Consider the following 24,531-nt stretch of genomic DNA (forward strand, 5'->3'; position numbering starts at 1 on the left):
CTTTTTGATTTATGATCATTAGTTTTTATGTCTTTTATTTTTCATATAGGATGCCGACTACATAAAAAATAAAGTTAATGTGCATGACAAAAATATTATAACTTAATATATATATATATATATATATATATATATATATATATATATATATATATATATATATATATATATATATATATATATATATATATATATATATATATATATATATATATATAACCCAAAACTTTTACTTTTCGCTGTACCGTTGTTTTTTTTTTTTTTTTTTTTTTTTTTTTTTTTTTTTTTTTTTTAATAAGACCCCAATTGAACAGTAAAATTTCATATTTTCCAAAAACAAAATTAAATATATTGCTATATTTATGTGATAATAATAATAATAATAATAATAATAATAATAATAATAATAATAATAATAATAATAATAATAATAATAAACATTGAAAAGGATATATTAGTAAAACCATTGTTAAGGACAAATTAGTCACTTTAACATAATTCCATATTTTTCGATCTCAAACCAAAACAAATCTAGGACGGCTTTCGTCTTTACGATGTTTAAGAATTAAGATACTAATTTGTCGTTCCCAATGTTAATTCTATAAAAAATAACTTTGCACTATTGGATTACACGCACAATGTCGTAAGTTGTTGTATTGGAAGAATTATATTAGATTGTGTTCATTAGCAGTCTAACAATTTTTTCTCACTAAACAAAAATAAAAATAAAAAAAGAAAAGAAATTACAAATCGTAGAGAGTGCCCCTAATCCACATGTCCATTATCTCAAATGATTTTTCTTAACAAAACTAATTTCAGAATAGTTATACTTTAGGAAAACTGAGTAATCCAATATTTGTAAAGACATTTTGAATATAAATAAAAATCTTTATATTTTGATTTTATTGATAAAAAAATTATCATTGATTTTTTGTTATTTATTTATTTATTGCAATTTAACCATTAAAACCGGTTATTATTTGCAATTTGATTCATTTTTCAGGTAAACACATACAATAACAAGTTTCAAGTTTGGATGGTTAAATTGCAAAAATGAATATCAATGGTAGCTTTTTTGTATATATATACTATTTTTTTTTTGCAATGCATAATAATTTTTAACCTCAAGTCTTATCTATTTTATAATTTTTTTTGTTGAAACAACTATTACATTTATTACATTTGTTTGATTTTTAATATATGATAATAAATAAATACATTTTTTTAGTTATACTTCTATTGAAATATATATGTCACAATCTAACGATGAAACTAAATTAAAATTTGATACAAAATATACTTTTATATACAAAATACTTTAGTGAAAACAATGCATGTAATTCATTCATACATCCACATAACAAATACTTTATTAAGAAACATTCATACATCCACATAACAAATACTTTATTAAGAAACACATCTGAAGGTCATCAATACTCTCTAGTCTGATTATAATGCTTCTTAAGGATTCTAGTGATTTATCCAAAAATGAACATGAAAAAACAATTGTTTGCTTACATTCATTTGTTAAATTCAATAGAACAAAAAGCATGAAAAGAATATAACCACGTATTAGACGGGGAAACATACACAAATACATGGTGGAAGAAAGCATATGAGGAAAAAAGCACATGAAAAAACCGTATACCAAAAAAAACATAAAGAAATTGCACAGCTAAAAAAATAAAGGAAGAAATCCCACACAACAAAAAAAACTTTCAATACAATTGATTTGAGCTCTGATTAAAATAGACTTGATTTTCACACTATCAATGCAGATTAATCGATTCAAACCATGGTTTAATCGATTGAAATTTAGTGCATCCCTTGTTTATAGGGTTTGAAGAGGATTTTGTTTTGCCATTTAGAGGGAAATCGTCTCATATTTTGTGATCGTAATAATCTATTTAATGGCAATTTTTGAAGAAGTGAGGAAGGAAGAACAAAGAACGAAAAACGAAGGAGTGCCTTTGTTATTTGGAAACATATTCAAGGTCTCTCTCTCTCTCAATTAAAATAAGGGACATTTCTGCCAATAACTTAGTTTTTCCATAGATGGATAAAAAGCATGAGTGGCAAATTCAGTTCCCTTAAAAAATATTTGTAGATATTTATAGTATATAAATGAAAATGTACAAATGAGTTTATGTAGATTCACGTTTTTAATATGGACCGATATTGAATTCTTGTAGGTGTGATGGAAATTATAAGAGTCTAAGAAGTATAAACTTTGAGTTTAAAGGTTCTATTTCTATCTTATAATTTTTAAAAGGACAATTGCAAACTTATCAGCAAAAGTCATAAAAATTCTTAACAATGGTTATTAATTTTGTGGGGCAGTTGCCCTGCCCTAATGTTTGTCTGCCTAAGCCACAACAACTATATAATCTACGTAGACATCATCCGTGGACAAAAACATAACACAAAAACTAATTAATTTACCACATGTCTTTATAATTAAAATAAAAAGTCACATTGTTATGAATACATTTTTATATATTATAAAAAAAAAAAAAAAAAAAAGACTTCTGCTAAAAAGAAACTGTGGGAAAGACTACCAAATCTACCTAACTGTGAGATGGTAGTTGGGATCTAATGAAAATAAAACTTCAACACATACCTTGTACTACTACGAATGTAGTACACCTGTACTTCCCTTTACAAATACCAAACGGTTTGAACTTTGAAGCTTTTCTAACTAATCCTTCTACTTGTTTATATATATATATATATATATATATATATATATATATATATATATATATATATATATATATATATATATATATATATATATATATATATATTTATATATATATATTGCGTAGTCGTGTTCTACGAATTTTATGTTATTTTTATAATTATAACATAATGTTTAAACAAAAGAGGGAAGAGAGAACATTGAAAATTGTATTTGGAACAATAAAAAACAACCAAGAAAGAAAATACATACATTCACCTTATGATATATTTGAAAATTACAAGATTATTTGACATGTTTCTTTTGTCCTAAAAATATGGAGTTAAGTTTATCTGATAAGGCTTCCATCACAAAATTGTTGTTTTTGATGATACATAACGCTTTCTTTTCACAACTCTTTAAGAAATTTAAATGAGACACAATTGTAAGAATGGTTCATATGGTATATCAAATTTCATAACTTATATGTTTGGTAGTTTGATTCAAAAATTTTGAAATTTTTTATAATGATGAACTTGTCCTTATTATTTTATTTTTAAAATTTCTTTTATTACAATAATTAAAAAACAATTAAAAATAAAACAAAGATAAAATCTCTCTCTCTCTCTCTCTGAAAATTGACCGACCATGTGACAATCGGTGTACTGTCGATGATCCTCCGCCGAAAACTCTCCGCTGATCTTGAAACATTTCTGATGACGGCTTCCAAATCTGAAAGTCGACATGAAGATTCATCACCTTCTCTCAAAATCTGTTTCCCTTCGATTTGAAGATGCTGGAGTCGGATCTACCTCCTACCACGGAGGTTTTAGATCTGAACAAGTTACTGTTTGTAGATCCTACAATGGCGTCTCTCTCTCTCTCTCTCTCTCTCTCTCTCACTTGGGTTACAGACGATGACAATGGATTTTGTTGCCTCCGTCAACGAACACCCCTTCGATGACAACAAATAGAAGGTCTAAGTCGGAGAAGGACGACTCTGATGGTTTTTTACGTCGTCGTAGTTGGTTTGGGTGTTTTGTCATCTTCGTTCTCGCTTCATCCCTTCATAAATGGAGATCGTCGTTTTCTCCTCACCCTGTTCTCACCGATGACGTACAGACGGAGGAAACAGTCCTAGCCACAGACAGAGAAGGGGATAGACGAAGCTATCGTCGGAGACAAATGTCAATTTCTCTTTACCCCATTCAACTCTCATTTTTTTCTCTAACGAAGTCAAAGCTGGATAATTCTAGGGTTCCGACTGTCAGCGGTTGTTTTGGTTTTCCAGCTAGCGGTGGTGTCTGGCTGGAGATGGTGGTTCTATATGACAATATGAAGAGAGAGATGGAGTTATTAGGAGTGAGAAATGGGTGGTTGAGTTAGTAATCGGTAGGGGTGGGGTGATTTTTTTTTTTTTTTTTTTTAATTTAGAAAAATGTTAAATTAAATAAAGAATAGAAAATGAAAATACATATGATAAATTCATAATTTTGAAAAAATTCAAAATAAATTAAACCAAACTTGCAACAAAATCAAAGTATCGGACCATTGGAGTGAGTCCAAATTTTTTGATCCAAACATTTGAGTTTTGACATACAAATTCTAGCAATTTTGTGTTAAGTTATGTTACTTGCGCTACTAGCTTATCCAACCTTTGAATTGTTGATTTTCCAATTAGGCCCTTCAAGGTTACTTGGTTCTATGACTTGGTCTAGGATTGAGCTTTTGTTTGGACGATTTAAGGCATTTTTAGGTTATTATTATTATTTTTATTGACATATATCTTGGTGTATTTCCTCATTGGCAATTTTTTGTAGATGAATGGTTTTGTATCTTTATTTTGGTCACATGAAAGTGATTTGTAACCCTTTTTTATTGTTGATTAATAATATAAGTCGTATGTTTCTCCTTGTGATATGCACCATCTTCCGAATGTTGGAACCACGTAAAATGCTCGTGTCTGGTAAGTAATTTATTTTTAATTTTTTTTTTGTCATGCACATTTCCTATGCCTTGGCATGTGTTGCTCTCACTATTAGTCATTTTATCGTGTTTTCATATTCTAGTTTGTTATATGCTTTGTTGATTGGGTTTTACACTTGTTTATGAGACCAAGTGTTTGATATCCCTTCGGATAACATTAAGATTGCTAAAGTAAGATCCCAACAACTTCAATCTTAACGTTCATCAACAACACAACCATAAACTAATCTTATTGAAACAAAGTATCAAAAAGTTAGTATACAACAATGAGACATAAAATTCGGGCAAATGACATTATGTATAAATACACAAGTAATCAAGATGATCATAGATTCATCCCTCAAAGGAACTCAATGACTTGATGATGGATTCATATACCTTAATACCCTCCAAAAACACCGTTTCCTCCAAATACTCATTATGATCATGAAGCAAAATTTGGGTGTTCTTCATAGGTGAAAATCCAAAAGTCGGGATCCCAAGTTGCCTTATATATCTAGCATCAGTAGTAGAAGACAAAATCTCAGGCTTCTCAAGCACCCCACCACATGCTTCAACAGCATCCTTAAAAACATTCCACCATGGATTCGAATCATTAGTTGCAGTGATCAAAGGTCTCCCCATATAATCTCTCAATGGTCCTTTCTCCACAATATGATAACTCATGTTCCTTGTTTTAGGTGCCCATTCTTCAGCAATCCGTTTCTTCAAAAGATCCGGATCCACAGTTGGTGGCAACCTCACATCATAACCCACTTCCGCCTCAGAAGGTTGCATGTTCATCACAAAGTTTCCATTTTTAGAAGGAGTTCCCGCTTTTAAATAAACCGGATTTGCAGAAACAACCTCGGAGTTTGCTAAAACCCCGGTTTTCACCAAATCAAACTGATTCTCTCTAAATTTTGACACAACCTCGATGCTCTTCATCAAATTCTCCATTGCAGTGTCATCAAACATCTTTGATCCATGTCCTGGTTTTCCAACAGCTTTGATTACAAGATTCCATGGAGATCTATCAGCATAAAACACACGATATTTATTGGTAGTTGAAGCTTGTCCTTCATCTAGAAAGAATCCTACGTTCATTTCTTTGAACTCTTTTGATTCCACAAACTTTTGCATCCCATCAAACCCACCGATTTCCTCATCAGGGACATAACATATATGAAGTGTCCTAATGGGTTTGAACTCAGGGTCTCTTTTTATGATGTTTCTGAGAGCTTCTAGGTATTGGATAGCAATACATTTGTCATCTTGGGCACCTCGAGCAAAGATTTTTCCATCATCGGTTTTGATAGCAGAGAAAGGTGGGTGGGCCCACTTTGAGGGTTCAGCAGGGACTGAGTCAAGGTGGGAGTTGAAGAGGATGGATGGGAGATTAGGGTTTGAGCCTAAGAAAGTGATAAGAAGGAGAGGTTTTTGTGGTGTGGTCAGGTAGAGGGTTTTGGTTATGAGGTTGGGGATGGATTTGGCTAAGACATTGAGGAAGGAAACTGCAGTGGAGTAGTCTGGGTTTGGGTGAGCTGTTTTTATTCTCAAGTATTGTTGGAAACGGGTGATGGATGTTTCAGCGACTTCAGGTGCTTGTTGTGTTGTTAGTGGGAGGAGAGAGATGAAGATGAGTGTACATGTTGATAGGAGGAAGAAGCTCTGGTTGTGCCAAATTGGTTTGACCATGGCCGGCTTTGTCTGGGAGACATAGAGTCGATATGAACTTTTGCACATTTAAAAGATTGATTTTGTATTGAGTTCAGTTAAACAATTTGTGTAGGGTTACAAATATGGTTGTAACATGTAAAAAATCTGGTTTTGGCATTTTAACAAACACCTAGTAGCAGAAAGAAAGGTTCTTGATTTGTTATGCTAGGGTGCTTGCTTGAAAATCAAATTCAGAAAACATGATTCTTGGAGATCCAAACGGTAATTATGATGATCTTCGTTGAAAATCAATAAAATTGAACAAAGAAACAGGGGATGTCATTATATACGAGCCTACGAGGATCGTTTGTAATAAACTCGAGGAGCAAATTTAAACAGCAGAAAACCAGTTAATTTTGGAAAACGAGACTGCCATGGCAACTATCGAAGAGGGAAAAAACAACGAAGAATTAAGAGTCGGTAATGTTTTCATTAATTGTGGTCAACTTACAAAAAAAAAAAAAAAAAAAAAAATCCTTTTATAAGTGTTTCACTTCTCACTATCCCTTTTGATGGATTGATTGTCAAAATTCCTTGTCTACTCAAATAAGAACCTAACAGTGATTCGGGGTAACTCACCTCAGATAAGTGGTCTCCGCCAAACAAGGACCCGTTTCTGGAAAGAGATCACCGGAGCAGCTGCAGATTGAGGGCCACTGGGCCAGTTCAGCAAAAGTGATATCCGTCGACTATTTTGTAGAACCCTAAAAACGTTGTCGAGTAAAATTCATTACCTGATCGGAGAGCTGAGTAGAGCAGGGCTAAGTAGAGAAGAGGTGGCGCCGGAGATCGGAGAGGTGCGGCGGTGGCTAGAGAGTAGATAGTAGAAGATGGGAGATGGAGAAGAAATTGTAATTGAGGCGTTTCTATGAATCGTATCAGGAAACAAGGAAGAGAAACGGTAATAAGTTCGAGCCTTTGAGGGTATAATAGTCATTTGATCTTTAAAAATTAAAAGGTATATATTCTTTCCGCACACAAGATCATTATTCCAGAATTTTTGGGTTTCTTATTATGCTTATGCGGTTCCTTTCCTTTTTCCATCGAATGTCAACTTCTATTTGTGTTTGATGGATTCTCAAAGAAATCTTTTTTGAATCCTCATCTAATATTTCAATACAAAATCTATCATTATACTATATGATTTTATGTTATAATTGTATTATAGACCTCGTGATTAGTTGATTATCCGTGGTAGATAGTATAATGTGTTGGAATGGTAGATAGTATAATGTGTTGGAACTTTGGTCTACAAAACTACAATGTGGGACTTATCCCACATTGGTGGAAGAAAAAACTTTATCCCACTTTATAAGACGTGTTACACTCATTTATTTAAATGGATCAAGTAATGGGTTATGTAAATTGGGTTTTAGTTGTAATGTTGGACTAGTCAAATTGGGTTGGTAAGTATTCTTGGATTATTAAATATTAATTGTCAAAGATATGGCATTGGATTCTTCTTGATTAAATAATATTTTTATATATATAATCCGAATTTAATTAATCATTAATTAATTTATATTTATTAATTATAAAACAAATTCTGTTAGATAAAAGATTAAGTACAGTTAGTTTTTTAACAGTTAATTTCGATTGGTGGTTTATAACCACCATTGCAAGCCTATAAATGGAGGATTTATGACATAATTTAAGAGGCTAATGAACCACAAACACTTTTTCTAAAAAATCGTTCTTGATATCAAAAAGAATCATGGTGAATTTCGATGGATTTAAGATTTGTTCTTGAATTAGTTTTTGTATCCTCAAGATAGAGAAATTTTTGTCTTAGGATACTGTAAAAGCAGACCTCAGTCTATACATATTTGTGATATATTTTCTGTGTAGTCAACATTAATTCAAGCATGTTTTCATAAATCTAATTCTTGTATTATATATATATATATATATATATATATATATATATTTGAATTTCTTTTGTTTATTTCAATTAGATTTGTTGATTGTATAGTTCTTCCCTAACATAAAGTTATCTTTGAAAGCAAAGACAATGGTTTAAAAGAGAGAGTTGCATTTAAAAATGCATTTCTTATTTTTATTTATTTGTGATTGGTACATGTATTGCATTCAAAAACCAGACTAGAATCGTTCTCCAGAATCCAACACTGGAATCGCATTCCGACTAACGAATCGGGAAACAGGGCAATCAGTAGCAAATATATCCGACGTCAAGTACTTGGGTTTGTCACCCATAACTGGCATATTCGCACTAACCTTAATCTTACTCTCATAATTTCTCCCATATGTTTGCCCTAAAACCCCATCCACTTCATCACTTAGATTAAAAAACCTAAACCCTAAATCCAAATGAGCGAAACAATCATCATCTGTGATATTATAACCATGAACTCTTGATTCTTCCGCACTAATCGGCACCACGGTGGCTGTAATCCTGAAACTGTTCTCTACTTCAATTGCAATACCATTAGTCGGGCTTGTTCTAGAGATCTGTAGAGACGAATTACGATAAATCCAGTTTTTCCCTTCAATGGATAGAGGAGTATTGTCGAAAAATATAAAAAGATGTTCTTCGCTATCATCCCATGTCGACGTTCTCTTGGCTTCGACAAGGAGTTTGTGATCGTCAAACAATATTCCAATGGATTGCACCCATGTGAAGTCACGAGTGAGTTTAGGGTTTCGTTTTCCGATGAAGTGACCATTGATGTGAAGGTTGGCGTCGGATACAAGACAGAAGTCTTGATCTTTACGACCATGGAAGTAGAATGTGACACCATCTCCTCCTACAAATCGTGGGTCTTGACACACAGCTCCCGGCATATTGCAACCTTAATTAATATGTACGAAGTAATAAACTGATCAAGTTACTATATGTATAATTTATTGGATTGAAACTTAACTTGTTTATTAATCTCTTTGTGACATGAACAGATGTAATTAAAAACAACTTACTACAAACTGGCTTGCAGGAAACACAATCCATGAAACAGTGGTTTGAGCAATCGATTGGACAAGAATGCCACAGATTGAAGCATAGCGGGAAAAAAGGAAGAAGGCATCTCACTCTTTTCGGTTGTCTAGCCGTGGGGACTTGGAATGGAGGTAAACCTGGTATCAAAGGTTTGGGAGTTGGTTCCCAGCTTGATGAATGAGCCGGCATATCCATTGCATGTTGCTGCCCTGCCACCGGAGATTCAAAGGTCAAAGAGATGATGATCAGCAACAAAGGAAGCCGAAGCTTCAATGAACTCATCATTTTCATAGCAGAAATTAACTATTGATCGAAAAGGAGTAAGATTTGTTACGTTGCTATGTTTGTGTGATTGCTGGTGCATTTGGTTTTTGGTTTGAGGGCCGTTTTATAATCGAACAACCATCGGTTAAAGCAGGAGGAGGTTTATAAAATGCTTGGCTTTCATGTGTTTGACGCCATAGGTGGTATGAAAAAAGAACATTTAAAGGTGTATAAGGGTGCCTTCTTCATCATTGCAAATCGTTACATATGGTATTTTACATGGGTTTATACCTTTGTAACCGATCCTATTATCTTTATAAATAAGAAAGTCTATTAGTGATTGAAAGCACTCTTTGGTGATCACAACAAAGGTGCCATTGAAATTGTCGTTGGTTCGAATTGATGAATAAAACTAAAAGATGGTTGTTAATTAAGGTGGTCACCAAATATCATCACATGTTCATGCATTTTTATTCAATTAATTAGTAGTTAAATTTTGTGAAAACTGTGTTTTAGGCCTACATAGTTGATTCAAAGAAAGATCTATTCATGAGGTCCATGAATATAGTGAAAGCATTTATTAGACCAAATGATATCACAAGAAACTGGTCCATGAATATAGTGAAAGCATTTATTAGACCAAATGATATCACAAGAAACTCATAATAACCGTAACACACAATTGATTCATGAGGTCCATGAATATAGTGGAAGCATTTATTAGACCAAATGACATCACAAGAAACTAATAATGACCGTAACGGGTTCTAAACACCATCTTCTCTACATCGCTTCTCTCCACCCGCACTTGATGATACCCGAATCAGAGATCGATCTTTAGAAAATAATCCGCCCATTGAAACTTGTCAAACATATAATTTATACTTGGCAATGGGTACTTGTTCTTGATGGTGACCTTGTTGAGATTTTGGTAATCTACACACATTCGCATGGAACTATCTTTCTTCTTTACAAAAAACACTGGGACACTCCATTAAGAAGAACTCAGACGAAGGAAACCTTTGTCTAATAATTCATGAAGCTAGGACATTAACTCTCGCATTTCCGAAGGAGTTAGGAGATAAGGAGATTTAGTAATCGGGCTAGCACCGAGAATTAAATCAATGCTAAATTACACCTATCTTGCTGGGGGCAAACCGGGTAGCTCATTAGGGAAAACATCCATTAAATCTCTAACCATTTTCAAATCCTCAAATTTCTTTTTTTCTTTTCTCGAATCCATAATGTACAGCAAAAACTACTCACAACCTTTAATTTTCTTACACACTTCTGAGCTTTAATTGTTGTGATCACACTTTGCATACGTTGGTTCCTCTTCCCGTATATAATTATATTTCTTCTGCCCGATGCTTCCACCAACACTTACTATAACAGACGATCTTGGCATGGTTCTTTTCGATCCAATCCATCCCAAGAATCACATCAAACCCTCTAACACCAATCGACAACAACTAAACATCAAACCTTTCCCCGTCTATCTCTATGTAAAAATCATGATAACTGTGACCTATACTAACATGATCTTCAGATGCTACCTCTATCACATATGTTTCTTCTAGAGACACTAAAGGCTTACTAAATTTTTTACTAAACTCATGAGACACAAATGAATAATCTGCACCCGAATCAAATAAAAAACTTGCAGACAAGGAGTTTACAAGCAGTGTACCTGACACCATTCCCGGAGCCTCCCTCGCTTCCTCGGCAGTCAACTGAAAAACACGAGCTTTGACTTCGGTTGGCTTCACTTTCTTCCCCATATTCTGCACTATAACTTCACTCTTCTTCTTTAGGAAAGCTTTGTTGATGTGACATTTTTCATGACAAGAATAACAATCGACATCACAAACTTTCTTCTTATATTTAAAGGACACGTGGTTAGGATTACCACATTTGTAGCACACCTTGCTTTGGGCTCTCTTCTTCTCTACCCTTTGCTTATTTCTTACCTTCCTCATAATCGTATCCTTAATATTTTGAGCAACCACAATAACATCATCTAAAGTGTCAACTTTCTTCACTTTAACCTCATATTCAACAAGTAATCCTTTCACAAAGAGGCTAATACAATCACTCTCAGCCAGAAGAACATCTCTAATAATAAACATCCTATCCGGAAATTATTTCATGTACTCCTCTATTGATAGGTCCCATTTCTTCAAGTCAAAGAACTCATCAACCATCTCAATATTACAAGGAGCATAGTTCTTAGCTTTTATCTACTAAGCAAATTCATCCCAAGACATATTTGCTTCATCATCATCTCCCAAGGTTTGGCATACTCTTTCCCACCAAATAAGGGTTATTTCCCCTAAGGACTTGTAAAACTTAGATAACTCTTTGATCATCCCGGTATCCATTAGCTTTGAGAACTCGATTTGTTTCAGTGATCCACTTCATAGTTACTTTTGGGTCACGACTCCCCCATACTCATTTGGCTATCATGCCATGGATGATCTAAAAGAACATCCCATCTTGTTTGACTGTGTTGGATGGCATGTAACACGATATGAACCTTGAGTTCGGTATAAGTTTATGACAAACCTTGCACTAATAAAAGATGGGGTACCTTCAACAGATGGTGCACCTACAACATATGATGCACCCACAACAAACAGTGCAACCTCATCAATATGTGAGGGTTTTTTGGGTGCCTCCTAAATGAGCATCCAACAATCTTTTCATCTCTTGATGGTTCTCTTCTTACAGTTCATTAAGAAGCATCTTAATAGCTTCCATAGTGACTGTGTAACATCCCGAATTACAAAATAAAATTTTCATTTTCAAAGTAAAATAAACACCAATTTTATAAAGTTACATCCAACTCAAACCATTTGTTCATAGACCATAATTCAAAATCAGGCATATAAGGGAAAACAATGTGGAATCTCGAATCATAAAACTATAGATGTGTGTGTATGAGTACACTCCCACCTTCACACTCCTGAAAAACAGTTAAATCCACAAACGTACGCTAAAGCTTAGAGAGAATTCCTAAAATACCCCACATATCAATACACATACAATGCATGTACATATGAGCCTTCATTATAACTGTACCACCATACAAGGCCTATAATGCACTTGGACTGCTCTTCTGAGCCTACATCATAGTACTGGACCACTATCCTTGGGCCTATAATATAAATTGGGTCGCCCGTGTATCTTATTCTTCAACATACAACAAGATCGCCTCAACCCAACCATAATATGTCAATGTATTCAAACAAACAGTTAACATTAAAAAACACTTGTAATCATAATAGGTCTACCAATATAACAGGTCACTATAACATACCAACATCCTAAATACAAGGATACATAGTTCAATACAAAATATAGTGAGAAAACTCACATTGAAAGCTAGTTGACAACAACACAACTCATACGAAGCAAAAACAGGCACTACGAGCCACAAAAGTCCAAAATGTGTGCAAGAAGGTGATAAGGAGATTTGCTTGTTGGATCTATGCACCAAGAACATCTTCTTCTTCTTAAATACAACCAAAAACGACCAAAAATCTTCAAGAGGTCAACAATCGAGGCTAGGGTTGCTTTAGGTCGAAAGGGAGGTGATGAAGGCTGAGGGTGAGCAAACCTTAGCCATCATATCCCTTAAACAGGGCTTCAAAATTAGGGAAATTAGGTTTTGTACTATGGCTACCACCATGTCATGGCAAGACCTTGCCACGTCGTGGTGCGTATAAAGCACGTTGTTCAACTTAGTTGTGACCACGTTGTAGTGCATCATCTACCATGTTGTGGTCACCACAAAATTCCATATTATGAAAGTCTAACATGATTCAATATTAAAGGAAGTATATGTGGAATAGGTGCTACAGTTCTCCTCCACTTGAATTAGATTCCATCCTCGAAATCCGTCCTTACCTATTATTCCTTAAACACTTTCTGAACCCCTTGTGAGTTTTGTAAACCCACTCTCCTTTATAGGAAACAACACATCTTCCAACACTTTACTCTACAACCATAAGCATATGGATTCCAAATCCATGTGCATACCCCATTCCTGAGAAAAAACTCCCAAAGATCAAAATCCAATTCATTTAAGCACTTGGAACATTTCTCTAAACAGACGACCATCTTCCGACCCAAATGCAGATTCAATCCTCTAGTGAGAACACACGATATTGATGCCAACTAATGCTAGTAGGAAACCTAACCATTTGAAAACACGCAAGTGGAACAACTACCTTTCTTTCCCGAACTGTAAGACCCAACTCATAGTGATAGACACTCAAACTAGGTAACTGTCAAAGTTGGATCCGTTGACCCTTTCCGTCACCATGCTCCACAAAACCAGGAACCCATCAGTCTAAACTTTGAATCTCTAAAGAATGACTAATGATCATCAATTTTTCGTACCTACCCCTACTCCCAACTATAAAATCTACTAAACCGTGTAGAGTGAACACCCAATCAATCAGATCGTGAAGTCCGACCCATCCCAAATTTGGAAATCGTGCCTAGAAGTCCTCCAATACATACTTGACTTCATGATAAGTCATCACTAACCAACTGCTCCCAAGAGCATAACATTGGCCAATCCTAAATCTCGTACTGAATCATATAACCCATAACAACTTAGGTGTACAACCCTTTTACAATTCATTCAAAAGACCGACAACAAAACCCATCACTGGTAGTTAACTCTCACGAAACCACTCTCACAAAATGAACCAGAATCCATAAGAAAACTTAACAAGGAGATATTGATATACAACCATAAATTTTTCCTACAAGTCAACATCCTACCAAAGCCTGACCTAAACCCATCATCTACTGAGCCACTCGTGGTATTTTCATACTGCTTAAACACCCAACTACGCCAAAACAACTAACGAACCAACACAAGGGTTTCCATTACACAACTGTCGGGTCTAACTTGCGTATGCGGAATATGATGGAGAATAGTGCCCATATCCATAACAAGCCCGATAATATTACTATAAATAGTAATGTCCTTTTAGGTTACAATCAAGAACAAAATAAAGCAGAACTAAAAAGATATTTATTTGAGGGACTTTGTTTTGTTAATTGACTAATAGATTAATTAATTAGTTATCAAACATGGAGAATATGGAATATTATATAATGGTTTGATTCTTGGATAATTATCGAAAGTTTAGATAATTACTAATAGATTTGGTAATTATCTTTAGGGTTTCAAAACACATCCCTATAAATAAAAGAGTCAAATCCAGTTTTTGATGGATGAAAACTTAGCCTTCTTACTACAAAAGTCAGAACCCATGAGAAACCCTAGAAAACATGAAGGCTCTATCTCATGATGTGACACCTCTTCAGTCACATCGTGACGATGAATAGTGTCGTCGATTTAAGCTTGCATCATGTTGCTTCGTGGCTTCGTGGTGAGGTGTTCAGATCTGCTGAAGTTTTGCGTCTTGGGTGCAATTATAAGAGAGGAACTCTACTTTGGGTTCTCTAGTTCAATCAGCTGGTCTGTCAAAAGAAAAAGTCTATGGTGGAGTCAAAGGTTTGTGTCTTTTGACATATAGAGTTCTAAATAAGTTGCATATATTAACATAGATTATATCTAATTGTTTCGAGTGTTAGATCAAATTTGTTTATTGTTTCCGCTACTATTTTATTTGATATAGTGAGGCTCGAAACCCATCAGAATCCATGATGGTTCATGATACATCATGACACTATGTAACCATTAGAATGAAAAGCTCATGGTTCTACATCGTTCTTACCATCATCTGACCACATGCATGAAGACTTATGGCCAACACCCAATGGGCCTATAGGAACACGATCATCATCTCATAGACCTGTAGGATCCCACTTAACACCCCATTCAATAATTGCTAAAAACAACAGGAGACATATAATTCTATAACATAAAACGCTTCCATATTCCAGGTTGCCACTGACACATCATCAGACGAAAAAATGGTTGTACATAACCAGAAAATAAGATAGAATATTAAATGCTTGTTCCAATTCGAAAGAAATAAGTCAAACAAGAACCATGCCATAAAGTCATACCAAGTATGATCAGGCCATCTTATTTTGTTCACATACACTCTTTATAACAATAATTACTGAACTGTCAAGATTATACACTCCCCATGTAAACGCACATCACACCTCCAATCGTCTATGTTCCTTCTTCGACACCACTTTACCCAAAAGATGAAATTTGACTAGATCTAACTATATATGTATTTCCTAAACCCTAAAATCGTGACTTGTGAATTCCATGAAGATCCTAGCTGATTTTAGGTTCATAACTTGTCTCTCATATTCATCTAATTGTTCATGGTGTTTGTGACTTATTTGAGGCATCACATTTGAGGTGCTAAGCTCTTGGAATGCCAAATTCTACTTGGTACAGATAAGAGGTATTCTTCTAACTAGTTCTTTGATTCATGTACCAAATTTGTATGCTAGATAGATTTCATGCTTTGGATAATTTTTTTGTTGCATGTATAACTTGAGAAAACTTAGATCCAATGCATTAGGGTTGTATATGCACCATAGGAGTGTTATAGTAATTAAAAACTCACTTTATGCCTTAAGACGTCTTAATGGACTCAGATCTCAAGTTGCATGTTGAAATCCCAAGTATTAAGCACTTAACGGTTAAATGTGCACATCTTGCTTGTACGTCGTGTGTAACTTCACGCACGCAACACGTACTGCTTGAAGGGGTAGTACACTAAGCGTACTAGAGTGGTACGCAAGGTGTACACTGTAACGCCCCAATTATCAGGTATTGTTTAAATAAGATATATTGGGTTAAACTCTACTCAACGATTTGGTTGACCTACTCGTCGAATAGCAGCGGGGTGGGATCGTGTGTTAAGTGACCTACTCGACGAGTCCATATTGGGACTCGGTGAGTAGGAGTTGGCAGATGAAACCCTAAATTCCGGGGTTTGCACCTCTATTTAAAGGAGCCTTATCCTCCTTTGGCCTCTTTGCAATCTTTGAGAGCCCCTTAAAACCCTCATCTTCTGGAGGTAACCACATCGCCTTTTTCCTTGTGAATCTCTTCTATTGGTTGAGTTTTAGGGTTTTTGGTGAGATAATAAGTTGGAAAGATGAGCTATGGGCTAGATCTGAGGTTGGAACTTCAGATCTGGACCCTTCTTGGATTCTAGAAGCATAAAGTTTCAGTTTTGGTCATGATTAAGGTCCCTCTTGAGCATGAAGTTCCATTAAGAACTTAAAATAGGCATTTAGAGCCTTTGATAGCCATGCATGCACGTAAAGTTTGCACCTTTATGTGAAAAGCATGCCCTAGTAGCTTGGATCTGTGATTTGGAGTCGCTGCATGGCTCAAAATAGATCCGTATGGAAAAATGATTGAATGGACTCGGCGAGTCACATGAAGATGACCGTGAACGCGACGATTTGGATGAACAATTCGGCGAGTCTGATGCAGATTACCATAAGACTCGACGAGTTGAAGAATAACTATGCGAGTCGGGTGAGTTTTCCCTAGAATATGTATGCGTGTGTATCCGTCGAGTTGCAAGGAGGGAACTCGAAGGGTGGCCTTAAGTTTGAATGAGAATCGAAGGAACTCGATGAGTCACCCCGATGACTCGGCGAGTTGGATTGTACTTCAAGGAACTCGGCGAGTAGCCGAGGGTACTCGGCAAGTTGGGGTCAACATGGACTGTTGACCTTAACTGAGGGATTTGACCTTGATCAGGGGTTGTTTAGGGGGTTATGGAGTACCTTATAAGGTTAAGGACTTACATGTATATTGTACTATGATAATAGGTGGTGGAGGCGGTGTCAAGTGATCTGAGAGTTGGAGTTTACCTTCCGTACCGACATCTGTGAGGTGAGTTATCCTCACTATATCGATAAGGTCTACGACACCAAGACCAGCCCTTAGTTGTTATTGTTATGGTATGCTATATGTGGTTATGATCTGTTAGATCGAAATCAGGGTACACAATATGCTATGCTCTTATGATCTGTGGGGATTGGTATGTTAGTGGCATGCAAGGTCGGTACTCTAGTTACGAGAGAATTCTATGATTGATGACTAGTGATAGATATGCTTGATGTTTACATATGTCAGTATATGATAGTTATGCGCACATAGTATTTGCTTGATTGGTTGGGTTGAGGCAGTCCTGCTTTGTGAGGTAGGCCAACACACCCTATGAGTGGTCCTGGGAGACTGTAGGTCCACGTGGCGGACCAGTCATGTCGAAGGCTCGGGATAGATCCAGATAGACTATAGGCCCTGTAGGGCGGACCAGTCAGGTCGATGGCCCAATATGCATGTTGATTGATTGATTATTACTGATATGTTATTGTCAGTGTGGTATCGGTATTTTAGGGGTAGCTCACTAAGCCCTTGGGCTTACAATTTTCAGTTTATTGTTTCAGGTACTTCAGGAGATCATGGCGAGGTGAAGGCGTGACCGTACCGCTCCTCATCCTTGTGTTATGATTTTAGGACACTCTGATGGATATTGATTTGAAAACATTTTTGTGAACAATGCTATTTGGTTTTTATTTACGATTGAAAAGTTTAAATTTGGTATAAAATTTATGGATGTTACAAGTTGGTATCAGAGGCTTGGTTTGAGTGAATTGGAGGAAAACTCGTGTGAATCCAGTCTCAAATCAAGGAGATTTTCGGAAAGTAAGTTTTAAAATGGTTTTCAAAATAAAGGATGGAGGATGCAGAGGGTACGATCAGCCGGAGTCTGTAAGTAAACCCCAAAATACCATGCTGTTATTTGATATTTTGATATGTTAGAACAACATGCTAATGCTAGGCTAGGGATCTTCAGGAATCGCATGATAGGTTTGCCTGAGTACATGATGCCTATTAGCCTAGGGTTTCTTGTACGTGGAATTGACATCATAACTGTAGATATTTAGTGTATGCATCGCGGCTGTGCATAATAAAGACCTTATAGCCTGAGAATGTTGATTCGGCCTTCGGGTAGGATTGGATATTCGAAAGTCTATAGGGTCCAACGTTATGTGCAGCTACTGTGCACTGGAGCTGCAGGGGACGATTGAAGTTTCATGGATGTGTGAGTTGTGATAAGTGGTGAGTCTAGATGTGAGATATTTGGTATTCCCCTAAAAGTGGGGGTTGAGCGCATTTCCTATGTTGATGATATTGTTAGGGCGTTGTGGTGATACTTGAGACAAATATGGGTAGGTGTGGAAGGTAGTATGGGACCGTACTACTGAAATCACAGGACCCATACATGTAGCAAGGAAATCATAACCCCTAGGGTTTGTGGGTTTTGATCTCCCGACATTATGTTATTTATCTGTTGACTTGTATATATATTTCAGTATGGTGGTGACGAGACATGTTGCTTCGGGATCCGGATAAGGATCATGATCAGGATCGGGGTCGGGAGACGGAGGGTTGGAGGTGCCGGTAGCACCTGAGCCCATGGTTCAGATAGGGACCGAAGAGTTGGATGCCAAGATCCAGGAGATCATGCACGATGAGATTGCTGCTGTGTTCCGAGCAAAGCTGCCAGGGATGTTTGGGTCGATTAAGATCGCGATGGTGGAGTACTTCGATGAGTGATATGCAGCTCTAGCAGAGACAGTTGTCGCTGCAGCCACTTTGGCTGTAACTGCGGCATGGGTTGGAGAAGGAGCCGTTAGGGCTTTCCAGTACCGGGAGTTCGATAATATGAAGCCCCCGACATTTGATGGTACACAGGATGCGATCAGGTCTATGTGGTGGTTGTCTGACGTCGAGGGTTATTTCTTCACATGCTCATGTCGTGCTAACCAAAAGGTCAGGTGTGCTCTGAACTTGCTTAGGCTCAGGGAAAAGGACTGGTGGAGATTGACGACAGGTTCACATTCTGCTGATCAGCGGGTTGCTATTACTTGGGAGCAGTTCTGGGATATGTTTCGAACCCGCTACGTTCCGTGCGTGGAATAGGAGCGGCTCTCTCAGGAGTTTTTGACATTGAGACAGGATGGGGAGTCTGTGATGGAGATCACCCGGACGTTCACTGAGAGGGCTATGTTTTTCCCGAAGTTTGCATCAGAGCAGTCTTAGATATCTCGTTATATGAGTATGCTCAAGATGGATATACGCTACACAACATTGTGATACCCTCCTAGACCTTCAGGAAGCCGTGAGGCAGCGTGAGTTGGAGATAGAGCTGCAGCTGAAGGAGCAGCGTTAGGCACCGACACAGTGTCAGTCGGTGCCTAAGCGGTCTAAGACCGCTGATACACAGTCTGGGGGTCATCAGAGATGAACATGTGGAAAGTGTGGCAAGGCTCATGTGGGGGTTTGTCGAGCAGGAGGTGGGTCCCACAAATGTGGCATGGAGGGGCACTATGCCAGGGACTGCCATCAGTCCGCCCCTCCATCAGATATGAAGATTTGTTACCAGTGTCATCAGGTTGGTCATGTGAAGACCAACTGTCCGCAGCTCACCGCCAAGCCAGCGCAGGGTTACGCGCCAGCTACTGTGAGCATTTGAGATAGGAGGCCTGTCAAGGTGGAGCCCCCGAAGGCTCAGGGTCGCGCCTTCCAGCTCACGGCCGAGGAGGCCATGTCAGCACCGGATGCGATTGCTGGTACGTTTCTATTCTCTGTCTCAGTTATTGTATTTGTGTTATGCTTATTGATTATCTTTGTGATTAGGTACGTTTTAGTGAATTCTTTTCCCGCTTTGGTATTATTTGACTTGGGGGCGAGTCAATCGTTTGTATCTCAGACCTTCTCTAGAGGGTTCGGTGTGCTGATGGATGATCTTGAGTGCCCGTTACGAGTTTTGATCGCCAACAAGCACAGGGTTTATACTTCTTCGGTCTACCGGGGATGCAAGTTGGAGATTTTCGGGGTGTCCTTCCCGATAGATTTGATTCCTATCTCCATGGGGGATGTATGCATGATTGTAGGGATATATTGGCTTAGCCGTTTTGGCACCATGATCGACTATGAGGGGCAGTGGGTGGTGGTTTAAAACCCAAGTGGGGGAGAACTTGTAGTATATGGTGAGGGCACCAGGTTGGGATCAGGGTTTTGCTCGGCAGCCAGGGCTCGACAATATATTCAGTGTGGGTGTGCTGGTTATTTGGCGTATGTGGTAGATACGCCGGTTATAGAGCATCTCTCAGTTTTTGAGGTCTCGGTGGTGAGGGAGTTTGCTGATGTGTTTCCGGAGGAGTTACCCGGAGTGTCTGCGGAGAGGCAGGTTGAGTTCGGATTGACCTAGTGCCAGGTGCGGCCTTATCGCCAAGACGTCGTACCGATTGGCACCGACTGAGATGCAAGAGCTATCATCTCAGTTGTAGGAGCTACTGGTTAAGCAGTTTATTTGTTCGAGTAGTTCACCCTTGGGAGCATCGATCCTTTTCGTCAGGAAGAAGGACGGTTCACACAGGATGTGCATTGACTACAGGGAGCTGTACAAATTAACAATGAAGAACCGTTATCCACTCCCGAGGATAGATAATATTTTTGATCAGCTGTAGGGTGCATCTTGGTTTTCCAAGATTGACTTGAGATCAGTATATCACCACGTAAGGGTGAGGGAGGAAGACGTGGAGAATACTGTGTTTCAGACTCGTTATGGTCACTACGAGTTCGTGGTGATGCCGTTTGGGCTCACCAACGCGTCAACAGTGTTCATGGATCTGATGAACCAAGTCTGCAGACCGATGCTCGATCGCTCGGTCATTGTGTTTATAGATGATATCTTGGTGTATTCCCAGACCCGAAAGCAGCATGAGGAGCATCTCAGGGAGCTGCTGGAGGTTCTGCAACAAGAATGGTTGTATGCCAAGCTCTCGAAGTGTGAGTTTTGGTTGCGAGAGGTCCAGTTCCTCAGATACCTCGTTAACCAGGAGGGGATTTTGGTCGATCCAGCCAAGATGGAGGTAGTTATGCAACGGGAGACTCCGAAATCTCCTTCAGACATCAGGAGTTTCTTAGGCTTAGCAGGGTATTATCGAAGATTCATTCGTGATTTCTCCAAGATTTTCGTACCCCTCACTCGTATAATAAGGAAAGGGGTGGATTTCCGGTGGGGCCCTGAGCAGCAGAGGGCATTTGAGACCCTTTGGCGATGTTTATGTGAGGCGTCGGTGTTGACACTACCCGAGGGAGTTGAGGAATTTGTGGTATTTTATGATGCGTCCATCACATGCTTGGGGGAAGTCCTCATGCAGAGGGGACGAGTGATAGCCTACGCATCGCGGCAGCTGAAGCCACATGAGATAAGATACCCTACGTACGATCTTGATTTGGGAGCGGTGGTTTTCTCTCTAAAGATTTAGAGGCACTACCTGTACGGGGTCCGTTGTACTATATACACGGATCACAAGAGTTTGAGACATAGCATGGATAAGCCGAACCTGAACATGAGTCAGCGTAGGTGGCTGGATGTGGTCAAGGACTATGATTGTGAGATCCTTTACCATCTTGGTAAAGCGAACGTGGTTGCGGATGCTCTGAGCCGCAAGTCAGCTGGGTCCTCGACCCCAGCCAGGTGTATGAGGATAGCGGTGGATTCCCCGTTGGTGGGTTTGGTCAGGGATGCTCATATTGAGGGTATGAGACTAGAGAACTAGAATTTGGAAAGGATTAAAGGAGAAAGCGCCCAGTTTCTTCAGGATAGCCGCAGGTTGTTGACCCGTTACGGTCGGGTTTGGGTTCCGATGTCCGGAGGGGTCCGACAGACAGTGATGGAGGAGGCTCATAAGTCTCGTTTTTCGATTCACCCGGGAGCCATCAAGATGTACCATGATTTGTGTTTGAGTTATTGGTGGCCTGGCATGAAGCTAGATATCACTTGGTTTTTTGAGAGGTGCTTAACCTGTAGGATGGTCAAGGCCGAGCATCAGAGGCCGCATGGTAAGCTGCAGCCTCTGGAGATTACCATGTGGAAATGGGAATAGATCGTGATGGATTTCATAATGAAGTTGCCGAAGACCGCAAGGGGGTTCAATGCTATATAGGTCATCGTGGATCGATTGACCTAGAGTGCCTATTTCCTATCCATACGGGAGAGTTCATCGGCAGAGAAGTTGGCCAACCTGTACGTCAGAGAGATTGTATCTCGCCATGGGGTTCTAGTTTCTATCATTTCAGATCGAGATGTCAGGTTTACTTCCCGTTTTTGGCAGAGGTTACACGAGGAACTGGATACGAGACTGCATTTTAGCACAGTGTTCCATCCACATACTGATGGGAAGAGTGAGCGGACCATTCAGACCCTCGAGGACATGTTGAGGGCGTGCGTCATTGATTTCGATGGGAGTTGGGATTCCCACCTACCGCTTGCGGAATTCACCTACAAAAACAACTATCATTCCAGTATTGGCTCCCCGCCTTTCGAGCTGTTGTATGGGCGGAAGTGTAGGACCCCAGTCTGCTATGGTGAGGTTGGGCACAAGGTGATGGGTTGGATAGAGGTAGTTCTGCAAACTATTGAGATGATACAATAGATTAAACAACGACTGCAGACCGCTCAGAGCCGGCATAAAAGTTATGCCGACCGACGCCGATCTGAGTTGTAGTTTCAAGTGGGTGACATGGTTCTCCTGATGGTCTCACCCTGGAAGGGTGTGATCCACTTCAGGAAGAGGGGAAAATTGGGTCCCCGTTACATTGGGCCGTTCAGGATTGTTGCCAGGGTTGGCAGGTTCGCTTATAGGCTAGAGCTTCCGGAGGAGCTTATCCAGATCCACAACACATTTCATGTTTCGCAATTGCGAAAATGCATTATGGACGAGGAGGCAGTGGCATCGTTGGATGACATTCAGGTCGACGAGTGCCTGAACTATGTGGCTATTTTGGAAAGGAAGAAGAAGATTTTGCGGAACAAGGAAATACCTTTAGTAAAGGTACAGTGGGAACATCGGAAGGGATCCGAGTGTACATGGGAGCCGGAGGTGGAGATGCGCGAGCATTACCCGACATTGTTTATTCCAGCGGACTTCGAGGGTGGAGTCTAGTTCAAGTGGGGGAGAGTTGTAACACCCCGATTCTCAGGTATTGTTTAAATAAGATTTATTGGGTTAATCACTACTCGACGAGTTGGTTGACCTACTCGTCGAGTAGTAGCGGGGTGAGATCACATGTTAAGTGACCTACTCGACGAGTCTATATTGGGACTCGACGAGTAGGATCTGGCAGGTGAAACCCTAAATTCCAAGGTTTGCACCTCTATTTAAAGGCGCCTTAGCCTCCTTTGGCCTATTTGCAGTCTTTGAGAGCCCCTTAAAACCCTAATACGCGTGTGTGTGTTCCCATTTTGTGTTTGAAGCTTGAAAAGAGGATCTTTGGAAGGAGAAGGCTTGGAGGAGAAGGAGATTGGAGAGAGTAGAGTGTGGGAACTAACCCTTATCTCATTTACTAACCCTTGTGGAGGTAAGCACATAGCCTTTTTCCTTAGGTAAAAGAGATTATACTAGAGCTTGTTAGTTTTTCTCAGTACCAACCTAGATAGGACGCAACTCAAATAATCAGATTTGGGTTAGTTGCATGATTAGGAAAGTCGCAGCAGAACTGAAACCATTTTTAATATTTATTTTTGTTTAATTTAATATCACTGCATTTTTCGTTTTTAGTTTAATCAAAATCCCCCTTCTTATTAATTTATGTCATGACTAGATTGTGCCTGATGCAAAAAGGCATTGACCATTAGGCTGTGTCCCTGAGGATTCGACCTTGCTTTCATGTGCTATATTTTTAGTACAACCAGCAGTGATAAATTTATTTGTTTAATATGCACACGAGAGTGTGTTAACAATTACATTGTTGTTTCGGGTTAAAATCTAGGAATTTGGTCTAGTAATTTATTTGCATGTTTGGTTTATAGAGTATCAAATTTTAATCTTGAAAAACACCTAGCAATATACTTATTTGTGTGTTATTAAGGGAAATCTTGATAACTAAAGTGTTTGT

The 24,531-nt window shown here is 38.3% G+C and overlaps 1 protein-coding gene across 1 annotated transcript; it reads right to left on the reverse strand.

Annotated features, from left to right (window-relative positions):
• Positions 1-4,869: 4,869 nt before the first annotated feature.
• On the reverse strand, positions 4,870-9,677 carry LOC145009481 (uncharacterized). The gene is made up of 6 exons (XM_078968171.1): positions 9,302-9,677; positions 8,469-9,177; positions 8,014-8,026; positions 7,102-7,283; positions 6,947-7,006; positions 4,870-6,392 (listed from the first exon to the last, which is right to left on the reverse strand). The coding sequence occupies exons 1-6, from the start codon at positions 9,609-9,611 to the stop codon at positions 5,003-5,005; spliced, it is 2,664 nt and encodes an 887-aa protein (XP_078824297.1). The 5' UTR covers positions 9,612-9,677; the 3' UTR covers positions 4,870-5,002.
• Positions 9,678-24,531: the final 14,854 nt, after the last annotated feature.

This window comes from Lactuca saligna, chromosome 8 (genome assembly GCF_052625555.1).
Source record: "Lactuca saligna cultivar CGN05327 chromosome 8, ASM5262555v1, whole genome shotgun sequence".
Lineage (NCBI taxonomy): Eukaryota > Viridiplantae > Streptophyta > Magnoliopsida > Asterales > Asteraceae > Lactuca > Lactuca saligna.

Coding starts and splice junctions, on each gene's coding strand:
- LOC145009481 (XM_078968171.1), bottom strand. CDS start 9,611: ATGAAAATGATGAGTTCATTGAAGCTTCGGCTTCCTTTGTTGCTGATC. Junction 9,178..9,301: donor TTCCTGCAAGCCAGTTTGTA/GTAAGTTGTTTT, acceptor ATATTAATTAAG/GTTGCAATATGCCGGGAGCT. Junction 6,393..6,946: donor GCGGAGACCACTTATCTGAG/GTGAGTTACCCC, acceptor AATCTTTTAAAT/GTGCAAAAGTTCATATCGAC.